A 13,141-nucleotide genomic window follows, 5' to 3' on the forward strand; every position below is an offset into this window, starting at 1 on the left:
CCAGCCTTGGCCTTTCTTTAGCCAAACGGATCGTACTCATTCACAACTCTGGGCCCTAGCTCTTGCTTCCCCATCTCTTCTTTACTTTTGATGATACCATCTCCAGCCATCCTCATTCACTCATTTGTTCAACCAAAAATTATTAATTGATGTCCAGGTACCCTGCTAAGGGTTGAGGATTACAAACACACAACACACACAAACAAGACAGGTTCTCTTTGTCCTCTTTTTTTCATGATGTTCTCCCAACTTTTGCTCACTTTGATCTCCCCCATCTTTGAACCTGTCCTATGCTCCCTTACTAAGCTGCTCATGAACTGTGCACTCTTTGAGGGTAGGAATGGTGTATACCTTTTCCTCTCACTTGCCTAGAACAAGATTGGGAATTCATTGGCCCAGTGACTACTATAGAGTTCTCCATGTGTGTGAGGGAGACCCAGGAGCCAGACAGGGGACCTCATCCATATTTAGTAAAGCCATAACTACTAATGTTTACATATGTGTTCAATGTGCCAGGAAGCATGCTATGTGATTGACATACATCCTCTCTTAACTTTCCCAGGAGTGTTTTTGTTTCTGATTAATCTTTACGAGTTTATGTGGTTCAAGGTTTCAGAATTAGAACAAGGAAGAGACCATGAGGTGGCAGGATGGTTGGCAAGTAGGACTGTTCAGTGGCACAGGCTAAGGGAATCCTCTTTCCACTCTGACCAAACTATGAGCAGAGAGGAGGTGGGAGAGAAGGAGAAATGCCCAGTCATTGTATATAAAACCGTGACTCAAGGAATTGGGAAACCAGGGGCAATGACCTTCAAACCTTCCACAGAAATCTCTACGGATATATGCAAGCAGAACACTTTTGAGTCAAGTGACTATTTTTCTTCTTGTTATTCTTGAAAGCATTATTATATTATTTCCATCACTAATTAGGCATCTGTTTTGTATAAAACATATCTAACATGTTATTTTAAATAATCACTACAAAGAAAGTAACATCATTCCTACTTTACAGATGAGGAAACTAGATGTTTAGCAATTTGATTAAGGCGCACAGTCAGAGGGGTCTTTTCGCTAGATTCTGCCATTAATATCTTTTAAAGATAGCTTTATTGAGATATAGTTGACATACAACAGTGCACATATTTAAAGTAGATAATTTGATAGGTTCTGACATGTATACACCCACAATGAAGAGAGGGACATTCGTCATCCCTGAAATTATAAATTATAATATCATTATGATTCTTTGTAATCCTTCCTTCTGCCACCCCATTCCCAGGTAACCACGGATGTGCTTTTCATCACTATACGTTAGTTTGAATTTCCTAGAATTTTATATAAATGGAATTATTCAGTGTGTACTCTTTTTTGTCTGGCTTCTTTCATCAGCTTAATTATTTGGGTATCATCCATATTGTTGCATGTGTTGATGATTTATGCATTTTTATTGCTGAGCTGTATTCCATTGGGTAAATAGACCACAGTTTGTTTATCCATTTACCTGTTAATGGACATTTGGCATTTCCCGTTTGGGGTTGTAACAAATAAAGCTGCTTGTCTGCATGGACATACACTTCCTTTTTGGGGGGTAAATACCAAGGAGTGGAATGACTGGATCATATGGCAAGTATATGTTTAACTTTTCAAGAAACAACTAAAGTGTTTTCCAAATTAGTTGTCCCATTGTACACTCCCACCAGCAGTGCAAGGGTCTCAGTTCTCCATATCCTTATCAACACTTGGAATGGTCAATCTTTTTCATTCTCAGGTGTATTGGTATCTCCTTGTAATTTTAATTTGTATTTCCCTAATGACTGATACTGTTGAGCATCTTTTCATGTTCTTATTTGTCATCTATACATCTTCTGGGCTAAGCGTTTGTTCAAATCTTTTGCCCATTCTAAAAACTAGGTTGTTTGCTTTCTAATTATTGAATTTTGAGAGTTATTTATATATTCTGGATACAAGCCCTATATCAGATTTGCCAATATTTTCTCTCAATCTATGGCTTGTCTTCATTTTGTTCACAGTATATTTTGAAGAGAAGTTCTTAATTTTGATGAAATCCAAGTTATCAATTTGTTCATTTATGGATTATGCTTTTGGTGCTGTAGCTAAGACATCTTTGCCTCTCTCAAGATCTCTAAAGCTTTCTTCTAGAAGTTTTATAGTTTTATGTTTACTTCTGAAAGTTTTCTTTTTTATTTAATTATTACTTTTTAATGGTGACCTTGGTTAATGAAATCCAATAAACTTCAGCCGTACACTTTAACAGTAAGGCATGTCTAGATTTACACTGTGTGTGCACCTCCCACAGTCATGCCACCACATATTTGACCTTCTTTACTCTGCCTACCTCCCCCTTCCCCTCTCCCCCACCCCTCATCCTCTGGTAACCACGAGTCTATTGTCCATGTCCATGAGTCTCTGTTTGTTTGTCCTGTTAGTTTGTTGCTTTTAGGTTTCTATCCCATATATAAGCGCTATCATGTGATTTTCAACTTTTTCTGTCTGGGTTATTTCACTTAGTGTGATTATCTCAAGGTCCATCCAGTATTTCGCTGGAAGTTTTCATATTAGGTTTTACACTTAGTTTATGATCCATTTCGAGTTAATTTTTGTATATGATGCAAGGTATGGATTCAAGTTCATTTTTGTATATGTACATCCAATTGCTCCAGTACCTCTTATAAATATTGTCCTTTCTCCACTGAATTGCCTTTGCACCTTTGTTGAAAATCAGTTGTTCATACATACGTGGTTTTATTTCTGGACTCTATTCTATTCCACTGATTTATCTATCTTTATGACAATATTGCACCGTATTGATTACCATAGCTTTATAATAAATCTTGAAGTCGGGTAGTGTGAGTCTTCCAACTTTGTTCATTTTCTAGATTCTTTCCATAAGAATTTTAGAACCACTTTGTCGATTTCTACAAAAAAGTCTGCTGGGACTTAGATTGGGGTTGCATCAATTACATAGATCATTTATGGAGAATTGACAACAATATCAAGTCTTCTGACCCATCAACAAGGTGTACCTCTACCTTTATTTAGGTCTTTTTAAATTCTTCTCAGAAATGTTTTATAGTTTTCAATGCATACATCTTTCATCAGACTTTCTCCAAGCATTTCAAAATTTTCCATGCTACTGTAAGTGTACGTTTACAACTAACACATTTACAACCACTTTTAACTTCAATTTATAATTGTTCATTGCTAGCATATAGAAATTCAATAGATTTTTATATATTAAAATTGTATCTTGTAACCTTACTAAACTCACTTATTAATCACTTTCTGTAGATTCCTCTGGCATATATATATATATATATATATATATATATATATATATATATATATATAAAATCTTGTGTCTATGAAAAAAGATAGTTTACTTCTTTCTTTCCAATCTGGTCTTCTTCTACTTGTCTTATTATACTGGCTAACACCCCTAATACAATGTTGAACAGAAGCAGTGAGAGTAGATATCATTGTCTTGTTATTGGACTTAGAGGGAAAGCAGTCAGTCTTTCTTTCACCATTAATGTAATGTTAGCTTTAGGTTATTTGTTGATGCCCTTTATAAGTTGAAAATGTTCCTTTCTCTTCTTGCTCTGCTGAGATTTTTTTTTTTTTTTAACAGGGGTGAATGCTGGATTTGTCAAATACTTTTTCTGCATCTATTGTGATGATCAAATGGTTTTTATTTAGTTTGTTAATGTGATGAATTAAATTGATTTATTTAATGATTTCTGTTCTTTTATATTTGATAGTGTGTTTTATGGCCCAGAATGTGGTCTATCTTGATAAATGTTCCATGTGAGCTTGAGAAGAATATGTCGTTGCATGAAGTAGTTTATAAACGTCACTTATATCTGGTTGATTAATGGTGTTGTTGAGTTCAAATACATCCTGATTTTCTTCCTGCTAGAACTGCCCATTTTTGATATAAGGGTGCTGAAATCTCTAATTATGATTGTGGATTTATCTATTTCTTCTTGCAATTCTATCAGTTTTGCCTCACATAGTTTGATGCTCTGTTGTTAGGTGCATACACATTAGGAATTGTTTTGTCTTCTTGGAGAATTAGCCTCTTTATCATCATGTAATGCCCTTCTTTATCCCTAATTTTACTTGCTTTGAAGTCCGCCCTGTCTGAAATTAATATATTTTATCTTACTTTCTATTAATTAGTATTAGCATGGTATATTTTTTGCCATCCATTTACTTTTTAATCTATATGTGTATCTTTATATTTAAAGTGGGTTTCATGTAGATAACATATAGTTGGGTTGTATTTTTGATCCACACTAACGATCTCTATCTTTTAATTGGTACACTTAGACATTGATGTTCAAAGTGATTATTGATATAGTTGGAGTAATATCTATCATATTTGTAATTGGTTTCTATTTGCTTCCCTTGTTTTTTGTTCCTATTTTTATCTTTCACTCTTTTTCTGCCTTTTGAGGTTTAAACTGAGCATTTTATATTATTTCATTTTCTCTCCTTTCTTAGCATATTGGTTATGCTTTTTCTTTTTAACTTTTTTTAGTGGTTGCCCTAGAGAGTTTGCAATATACATTTACAATTAACACAAGTCCACTTTTAAATAAAACTATATCACTTCACAGGCAGTGTAAGTAACTTATAATAACATAATTTTAATTCCTTCCTCCTGGCCCTCCTATTATAGCTGTTTGCTGTCATTCATCATTTCATTTACCTATAAGCATAAATAAACATGTATATGTATGTATATGATATGATATATACATGATACATAATTACATTGTTGTTGTTATTATTTTGAACAAACTTATTCTATAGATCAACTAAGAATAAGAAAAATAAAAGTTGTTATTTTAGCCTCACTTAATCCTTCTTTGATCTTCTTCCTTTATGTAGATCAAAACTTCTGACCTATCTTATTTTCCTTCTCTCTAAAAACTTCTTTTAACATTTCTTTCAAGGCAAGTCTGCTGGCAACAAGTTCTCTCAATTTTTGTTCAACTAAGAAAGTATTTCTTCTTCACTTTTGAAGGATAATTTTTCAGAATATGGACTTTTAGGTTGCTGAGGTTTCTTTTTTTTTCTCTCAACACTTTAAACATTTCACTCCACTTTATTCTTGTTTGCAGGGCTTCTGAAAAGATGTTCAATTGGAAAATTATGTATTTATTTTTGCGATTAACATTTTTTGACACTGTTCATTTCTTCATGTTGTTTCTTTGGCCTGAAGAGATATTTTGTAAAACATTGTTTATAGTATGGGTCTCCTGATGATAAATTATTTCAGATTTTGTATGTCTGAAAAAATCTTTATTTGCCTTCATTTTGAGAGTTATTTTTGTCAGGTGTAAAATTCTTGGTTACCTTAAAGATATCCCTTAAAGACGTGGTTCGCTTTAAAGGCCTTGCTCCACCGTCTCCTCACTGCATTGTTCCTAAGGAGAAATCTGATGTCATCCTTCTCTTTGTTCCTTCGCACGTGCCGTCTTTTTTCCTCTGGCTGTTTTTAAGATTTTCTCTATCACTGATTTTCACCAGTTTGTTTGGCATAGTTTTTTTCATGTTTCTTGTGCATATGGTCCATTGAACTTCTTGGATCTGTGTGTTTACATTTTCATCAAATTTGGAAAAACTTCAGCCATTATTTCTTGAAATACTTTTTCACCCCGTTCTCTGTCGGGAACTCTAATTTCACAAATGTAAGATTGCTTGAAATCGCCACGTAGCTCACTGATATCTTTTTAAGTTTTCTTTTTATGTTTCATTTTGGAGGATTTCTATTGCTATGTTGTCAAGTTCACTAATCTTGTCTTCCGTAATGTCTCTAAAGTCTAATCTCAACCAGTGTATTTTTCATCCTACACATTAGAGTTTCATACATACTGCTTTGGGGCACAGCACAGTCTAGTGGTCCATCCCCAGGTCTCCTGGGTTATCACATTGGGTCTCTGCTAATCCAAATGTAATGATTACCTGATTAATTTAATGTCAGTAGTAAGCTAGACAAGGAGTGGGTGAACAACCTGGCTTCAGACAGGAGCCACATTCACTAGGTGTATTCATTTAGAGTTGATAGAAATAAAACATTGTATTTCTAAGTAGACATTAATATGTGTTCAACTTATTAAACCAAATGGAGCTGACAAGTGTGGGTTTGAGATGTCCATTTTTTTCCTTTCGCATGAAAAATCTGTTTTATTTTTAGGAACATGCTATTTTTTCTCCTTTAGGCAATTTTTTTCTACGCGTTCATTACCCAAGGGCCCAACGTAGTCCACACTTGTGTAGGAGAAGCAAAGTGTCCTTTTGACTTAAGCCCCCTTCTGTTCTGGCCCGTCCAGAAGCATATAGCAAGAGACCCCAGGAAGAAAGGAAAAGAGACCTCAGATTTCTATTTTGCTGATACCACAGAGCAACCAATCCCTGCCCTTCATCACCATGGCTTCACAGGGAGTCTAAGACAAACAGAGAAATGAGGTAAAGCCTCATTTTGTAAATACCTTACAAAGGAGGTAAGGTATGACTGTGGCCATCAGCACAGAGGGCTGGGCTGGCCCCAGGACAAGCCATCACTGCTCCTGCTTGGGAGAAAGCCAGAGAAACTGCAGGAGGCTGCTGCCTCTCACCCTTCTACCTCTGACCCCTTCTGCTTTTTCTTTCCATACCAGAAGGGTGCCCAGATATAGGATACTCTTCCTGGGACAGGGAAGAGGGCAGAAAAACAAATGAAAGCCAATTCTGGTGCCCATAATGGCAGAATGAACCAAACTGGACGTTTGTTTCGAAGCATCTGCTCAGGCCATGGTGGGTGTATGCAAGCGGGGCACACAGCCTGTGTGTACCAGGAGACCTGCTGGAGCAGGGCGTTCAGAAGGGGTTGATGAAGCTGGACAGAGAAGCCAGGAAGCATAGAAACATTCAACTTGTGACTGTCTGTAATCAACAAAGCAGGGGGAGGGACCCTTTGAAAACTTGTTAGATCATGTTACTCTTTTGCTCCAAAGCTCTCCATGGCCCTCCATCTCACTCCAAGTAAAACCCAGTGTCCTCAGAATAGACTCTAAGAGCTAGCCTCCTGTGGCCCTCTGACCTCTGCTCCTGCCCTTTCTTCCTCCCTCCCTCTGCCCAGCCAGCCCCTGTGACCCCTCGCTGTTCTGTGAACACACCAGGCACCCCGCACAGGCCACTGCATGGTGTGCGTGTCTGGGTCCTCTTTCCCCATGTTTCCAGGGCTCACTCCATTTCCTTCCAGCCCTCCTTCAAATGTTGCCCACTGTCACGATTTATTGACGCCCCCAACCCAAGCACTCCCATTCCACCTTACTTGAGTCTATTTTTTTCCTCACCACTTATTGTAGCCTGCCAGCTTATTTTTAATTGTTGTAACTTCCTTGTTTATAGTCATGTAATTCTATGGGCCCATTGTCCTGTAGGTACCTACTTGGGGCACAAAAAAAAACAAAATGTGCTGATCTGACTTGATTAAAACAGTATTGGGGACATAAAGAAATCCAACAAAATGATTGGTTACCACATAGACAAGGAGAAGTGCTTTGTCAGTTGGATTTCCGGAATTCGGTGGCATTCCTCAACCCCCTTCCCTTCTTTCCTTTGTGAAAGACAGTGGATCTACTTAGCAGTCCTGCAATGCCCCAACCAGATCCCCTGGGAATGTGGGAGTGGACCGCTGTCTTGGAGCACTTCACACTGGATATAAAGAGTGAGCAGTGTGCAGCTTCCACCGAGAGCCAGAGACAAGCCCCCACGCACGCACACACACATGCCCGCACACGGCCATGAGACGCGGGGAGGGGAAGGGCTAGGAGTCTCCCATAACATGCATCTGTGGAGGCTGACGGATCCTGCACACCGGGCCGAGGTGGAGACAGTGGAGACAGGCAGTGGAAGAGAATGAACGGGCTAGAGGTCCAAGTGAGGTCAGAGGCAGAAGAGACAGGTGACAGGACGTGAACAACAGAAGATGAGCCCTAGCCCCAGGGGCATTAGGTGGCATGTTTCAGGAGACACAGGACATGGGAGAAATGTGTGAGGGCCTCGGCATGCACAGGCTACACCTGGCAGAAGCAGGCCCTGTGCCTAGCCCAGCCTGGAACTGACTCGCGGCCCATGCCTGGTGGCACAGGTGCCCACCCAGGGAGCACACTTGTGAGGGCCTGGAGACGGCCGTTAAACTAAGAGCTTGGGGAGCACAAGCAGCGCCACGCAGCTGCCGAGGGTGGTGTAGTAGGTGCAAGAGGAAGAGAGTTCGCAGAATTAAAAACCGTTTTCCAAGGTCTGTAAGGAATCTTAGGGATTTAATCCATCTTGCTGATTGTAATGAGAAGATGACTCAGCTGCACTTGGAGTCAGAAGAACAAAGGGACTAGGACCCTGGCCTCCTGGCTCCTACCACAGAGCGGATTTCTGCTCTGTTTCTGTGTTCAGGGGTTAGGGAGACCCAAAGGAGGAGAAGGAGGAGGGGTCCTCTGGCCTGGCTCCTTCATGCAGCTGGCTACTATAAAGAAAGTGGTTCTCGAGAGGCAGGCAGCAGTGGGGGTGCTGGGGCAAAGGTTAGCATCCCCCCACCCCAGCCCACCCCACCCCGCCAGGGGCTTGATAATATTGGGTCATGTTAAACCACATTAAAAAGAGTAGGTGGAAAGGGGTGGGGTGAGGAAAAGAAGGGAGCGGCAAGGACAGACTAGACTCAAAGAAAAGTAACCAGCTTAGCCTCACAGAAGGGGTCATGATAGGACTTTTAAAACAGCACCCAGTTAATCCACATCGGATCTTGAGCCAGAAGCTCCATTCGCTTTGCTCCTCAATCACTGACTGTTTTACTGATGGGGACACTGAAGCCCAAAAGGGCCCTTTGCTGGTGCAGAGCTACACAGAGCATGTGCAACCTGTAGGGGCAGGTGTCCAGTGGTTGCCCCAGACTCCACTCCTGGTGCCAGCCACTCCATCGGGCCCCCCTAGGAGCCTGTCGCCGATAGGAGCATCGATCGGGGAGCCTCTCAGCAGAGACGTGCACCCCTGTCTCTCTGGCTCACCTCTGCTCTCATTGCCACTGGGGAGGGACTTTGTCGAGACAGACCTCACACCAGCAGGAGAGATGGTTTCAGGAAGAGTCTTGTGCCGGTGGCTGGAAGGCTGAGCTTGGCTCAGCACCACCTCCCTCCAGGAGACACTCACCATTTATCTGGGAGGGCGAAGACGAGTAGTCCCGCTCCGTGTGCCTCCGGTCCGGTTTCAGATTGCGGCTTTGTCTGCCAGAGCCTGTCAACATGTTCAGGATCTCACTCCGGTCGATGTTCTGGAGGGCGGTATACAGGTTCTCCACTGTCGAAGAAGGAAAGAGACACTTAAGGGGGGGAATTCTAATTATTGCAGGGCAAGGCGGGAATGTTGCGGGGAGGGGGGCGGCATTAGACCCAGAGGAAATGAGAGAAGGGAGGAAGACGATTTTTTTTTTTTTCAGTATATGGAGGCATTGTTCTTTGTCAGAATCAAAACAAACTGCATCACTGAAGATTTTGTTACTCTTCAAAGATCTCTTCCAAACCCTAACAGTGGCCAATTTCAAAGCAAGGAAAAGCTGGCTTTTGTAATCAAAGAGGAATACTGCAATAAAGGAGAGTGAGAACGACTGGATTCTAGTCTTTTGAAATCCTTGGTCCTCGCCAGTCGATTTGAGATGCAAACATAAAATACTCAATTTCCTGTAAGTGTTTTCAGTTATGAGACTTTGGCTGAGGAGAAGCTGAAAAGAGTGAGACAAATCTTCCCTCTGGATGGAAAAAAAGATGTTGCTGGGAGAACAATGATGAGCTTTGCTCACCATGCTGTCCTAAGAGGACAGTCCTCATCTGTTTGAGAAATTCAACCAGAAGTCACATAACCTACTCGTATGCTGTCACCACGGGGTCCTGGTGCAATTGTTATCTTATTCTGAGGATGGGAAAAAGATGAAGGCCAAGATTCTCTTGTATTCTCTTCTGGCAGGATTGCCTAGAAGAGCCAGTGACTTTCAGTTGTGTGTGTGTGTGTGTGTGTGTGTGTGTGTGTGTGAGAGAGAGAGAGAGAGAGAGAGAGAGAGAGAGAGAGAGAGAGAGAGAGAAAGAGAGAAACAGACAGAGACAGAGACAGACAGAGATAAGAGTGCAAAAGAGATTGGTTTCAAAGACGAACATCACACATGGAATTTGAAGGAAGGACTACTCTGGTGAAGACTAAGTCCTGGCACAGGCTTTGGCAAGAGGCTTCCTGGGCTTAATGGTACTGACTGTTTGCATTTGTGCCTTCACGGATGACCCAGAGGTTCAACAAGGCTGCACTCTGCTCAAACAGCGAGTTGGGGTTTTCTACGCGGATCCTGTTGATGTCTTCCACACTGAATTGAAGTTCCCGAGCCAGCTCTGCAAAGAAAGAACCAAGACAAGTGTGAGCCAAGGCAGAGCTCGGCTCCAGCTGCTAAGATGGGCCCTGTCGGCTGATAATGTCAGGCAGGGAGCATCGGAAGTTAACCAAGTCTCCCTTTGGATTTAGGATTCCTTCTTACCAAGAAATACCTAGTGAAATGCAGACACCTACATTTTTATGTCCTCAGAAAATGGGGCGGGAATAAGGGTGCTCAATAAAAAAGTTTCAAGTGAATGAACAGATAAATGCCCTTTCTTTCTTTCATCACTTCAAATATGAGATGAGGAGACAGCCTCTCAGCAAGGTTATAACTGTATCCAAGGTCACAGAACAGGCTGCTGCCAGAGCTGGGAGCAGGGCTGAACCAGCTGATGCCCACTCCAGTGCTGTCTGTACTACCCTGGGACGCCACTCACTTCCTACTGAGAAGCAATTATAACGGAAATGCATTTCTGAGTTTATGTTTCTTCAGGGAAAGGCATTATTCACATTTACACTGGAAATACAAGATGCCATTTAAACGCAAGGGAATAACACAGAATTTCGCTTTCCCCACTCCTATTATTTTTATTGTTATTTCTCACAGGTGCTTTGAAAGGGAGAACAGCATCAGGGTCTAATTTCAAGGATGAGGAAGGTCAGAGGGAAAGTTATAGTGAGAATCAGAAAGTGCATGTACCCTCCCCGCCCCCCACATACACACGTGTGCATGTGCGTGCACCCAAGGAGTAGCAATAGACATTCTTTTTTGACTTTAAGAATGAACATTTTCTGAACTTCTGCTATGAACTTTTGTCACACTGCCTTTCAGCAAGTTATTAGTAAGGTTTCTGAGTTTGTCTGAAGCCCTCTCTGCAAGATGACTCAGCAATCGGAGTTCATTCATATAAAAAGCTGACAAAAAAAGGCGGGGCGGGGGGAGGGAATTAAGTTATAGGGTCTATGACTGAGTAAAGCACATTTTGAGCTTTCACTTTATTTTGCCCATTGCCTCACTTCAAATAAGATCAACCGTTATTGTTGACGGTTGGTAGCCTTCAACTACTGCCAGAGATCATAAACGAAAAACATGGAAACTTGCCCTTTAATTCCTCTTTCCCTCAGCAATGCCAGTCTATGAGGAAAGGCAATGTGTAGAGAGTAGGGATCAGTGGATGGGCCGCCAGGTGACACATCTTTTGTTTGAGTGTTTGTTATTTGTTTACTGGGTTTTCTGGCCTCTAACTAGCTACATAATTAAAGTTATTCTATTTAGCTGGATCTCCGTTTTCTCATCTGTAAGATGAGATGAACTAGATCAATTCTAAGGTCTCTAGTAATGTCAAATGTTGATTCTTTCATACAAAGGAAAACCAGGCAGAAATGGAGGATGGAGAGTTCCCCCCTTTCCATTGGCCTCCAAAGCTGTTACTTATTAACAGACCTATCTAAGCCAATGACAACAGATACACAAGGGATAGTAAAATAATGTTTAGGAATCAGTTGCAGAGTGTTTTTCTACCTCAAACTCCCCAACTCACCTGCCCAGCTGAGGCCAAGGTTTTCCGATATAATAACCATCTTCATATCTGCTCGATCAGTCCCACTGAGAAAACCTGGGGAGAAGCATTGGATTTCACTTAGTAGCCTTGGCAGGACACAGAATGGGCAGGGGCGAGTCAACGACCTCAGATGTGGCAGACCTCAGAGTATGCAGACTGATTGTTAAACGTGTAAGGGTCAGGTGGAGACCCAAGACAAGGGCTCCACCTGCTGTGTTCAAAATGTGCTGAGTCAATCGTGTCAACACAGCTCTTGTCAGGGTGAGGGGAAGGGAGCTCACTCACAGCCTCCTTGGAAAGGGAGTGAGCACAGATTGGCACAAAGAGGTTTATACCCAGTGTCGATTCGCTGAGAATGCTGTATCTCAGGGCCAGTGGGGTCAACGTCCTTCTCCTGTCATCGACTCCGCTCACCTGCAGAAGGAAGACAAAGAAAGGGCGCTTTGGGTTCGGGGCTGTCCCCCTTTTCGGAGAATATGATTCAAGCTCATAGGCTGTGGGGTGGGGAATGATGCCTGTCCTGACAAACAGTAAGTTTTTTTGGAGTCTGAATACAAAGAGTAGAAGTGTGGGAGGGGGCGGCAGTGAGATAATGGCGAACTCACGTGGCCCTTATCACGCGCCAGGCCCCATTTAATTTAATGCTCACCACCATCTGTGTGGCAGGTACTATTATTATTTCCATCTCGTCGTCAAAACTGAGGCACAGAGGGGTTAAATAACTTGCCCAAGGTCACTCTGCTAGCAAGTGCCACCAAGTTATTATTTCTGGATTCCTTTTTGCTCAAAAGATCCATTTTTGATACCAGCCCAAGGCTTAACACCTTGGCCCTGTGGAAAAGCACCCAGAGGTTTGCTCAAGGCTTTAGGAAATCCTGTTTTGAAAGAGAAGTTGGTTCACCCTGGTCCCCAGAAAAAAAAGAGAAATTGAGGCACAGATATATGAATAATGTAACCATTCTTCTTTTCTAGTTTGCCATGAAAAGCTGACGATTAAAACAATACCAAAAAAAGAAAACAATAAAAATATGGAGACATATGATCCCTCCAAAGTCCTCGTGGTAGGCGGTTGACTCTGATACTCTTACAGGTATTGATAAATGAACATACTTGGTCAAGATGCTTTTGCAGTGCCTGAGACGCCAGGGTTCCCTTCTCTG

General features: G+C 41.6%; 1 protein-coding gene across 8 annotated transcripts in view; it reads right to left on the reverse strand.

Moving 5' to 3' along the window:
* The window catches only part of ANK1 (ankyrin 1), a 184,605-nt gene that overhangs the window by 19,450 nt on the left and 152,014 nt on the right, over positions 1-13,141 (reverse strand). For all 8 annotated transcript variants that reach the window (XM_016127403.2, XM_016127399.2, XM_016127398.2 and 5 more), the window contains 4 exons: positions 12,317-12,395; positions 11,961-12,035; positions 10,305-10,436; positions 9,214-9,360 (listed from right to left, as the gene is read on the reverse strand). In XM_016127403.2, the coding sequence (XP_015982889.1) occupies positions 9,214-9,360; positions 10,305-10,436; positions 11,961-12,035; positions 12,317-12,395 (433 nt within the window). The remainder of the gene's footprint in view (positions 1-9,213; positions 9,361-10,304; positions 10,437-11,960; positions 12,036-12,316; positions 12,396-13,141) is intronic.

Source organism: Rousettus aegyptiacus, unplaced genomic scaffold, assembly GCF_014176215.1.
Source record: "Rousettus aegyptiacus isolate mRouAeg1 unplaced genomic scaffold, mRouAeg1.p scaffold_m13_p_11, whole genome shotgun sequence".
Classification (NCBI taxonomy): domain Eukaryota; kingdom Metazoa; phylum Chordata; class Mammalia; order Chiroptera; family Pteropodidae; genus Rousettus; species Rousettus aegyptiacus.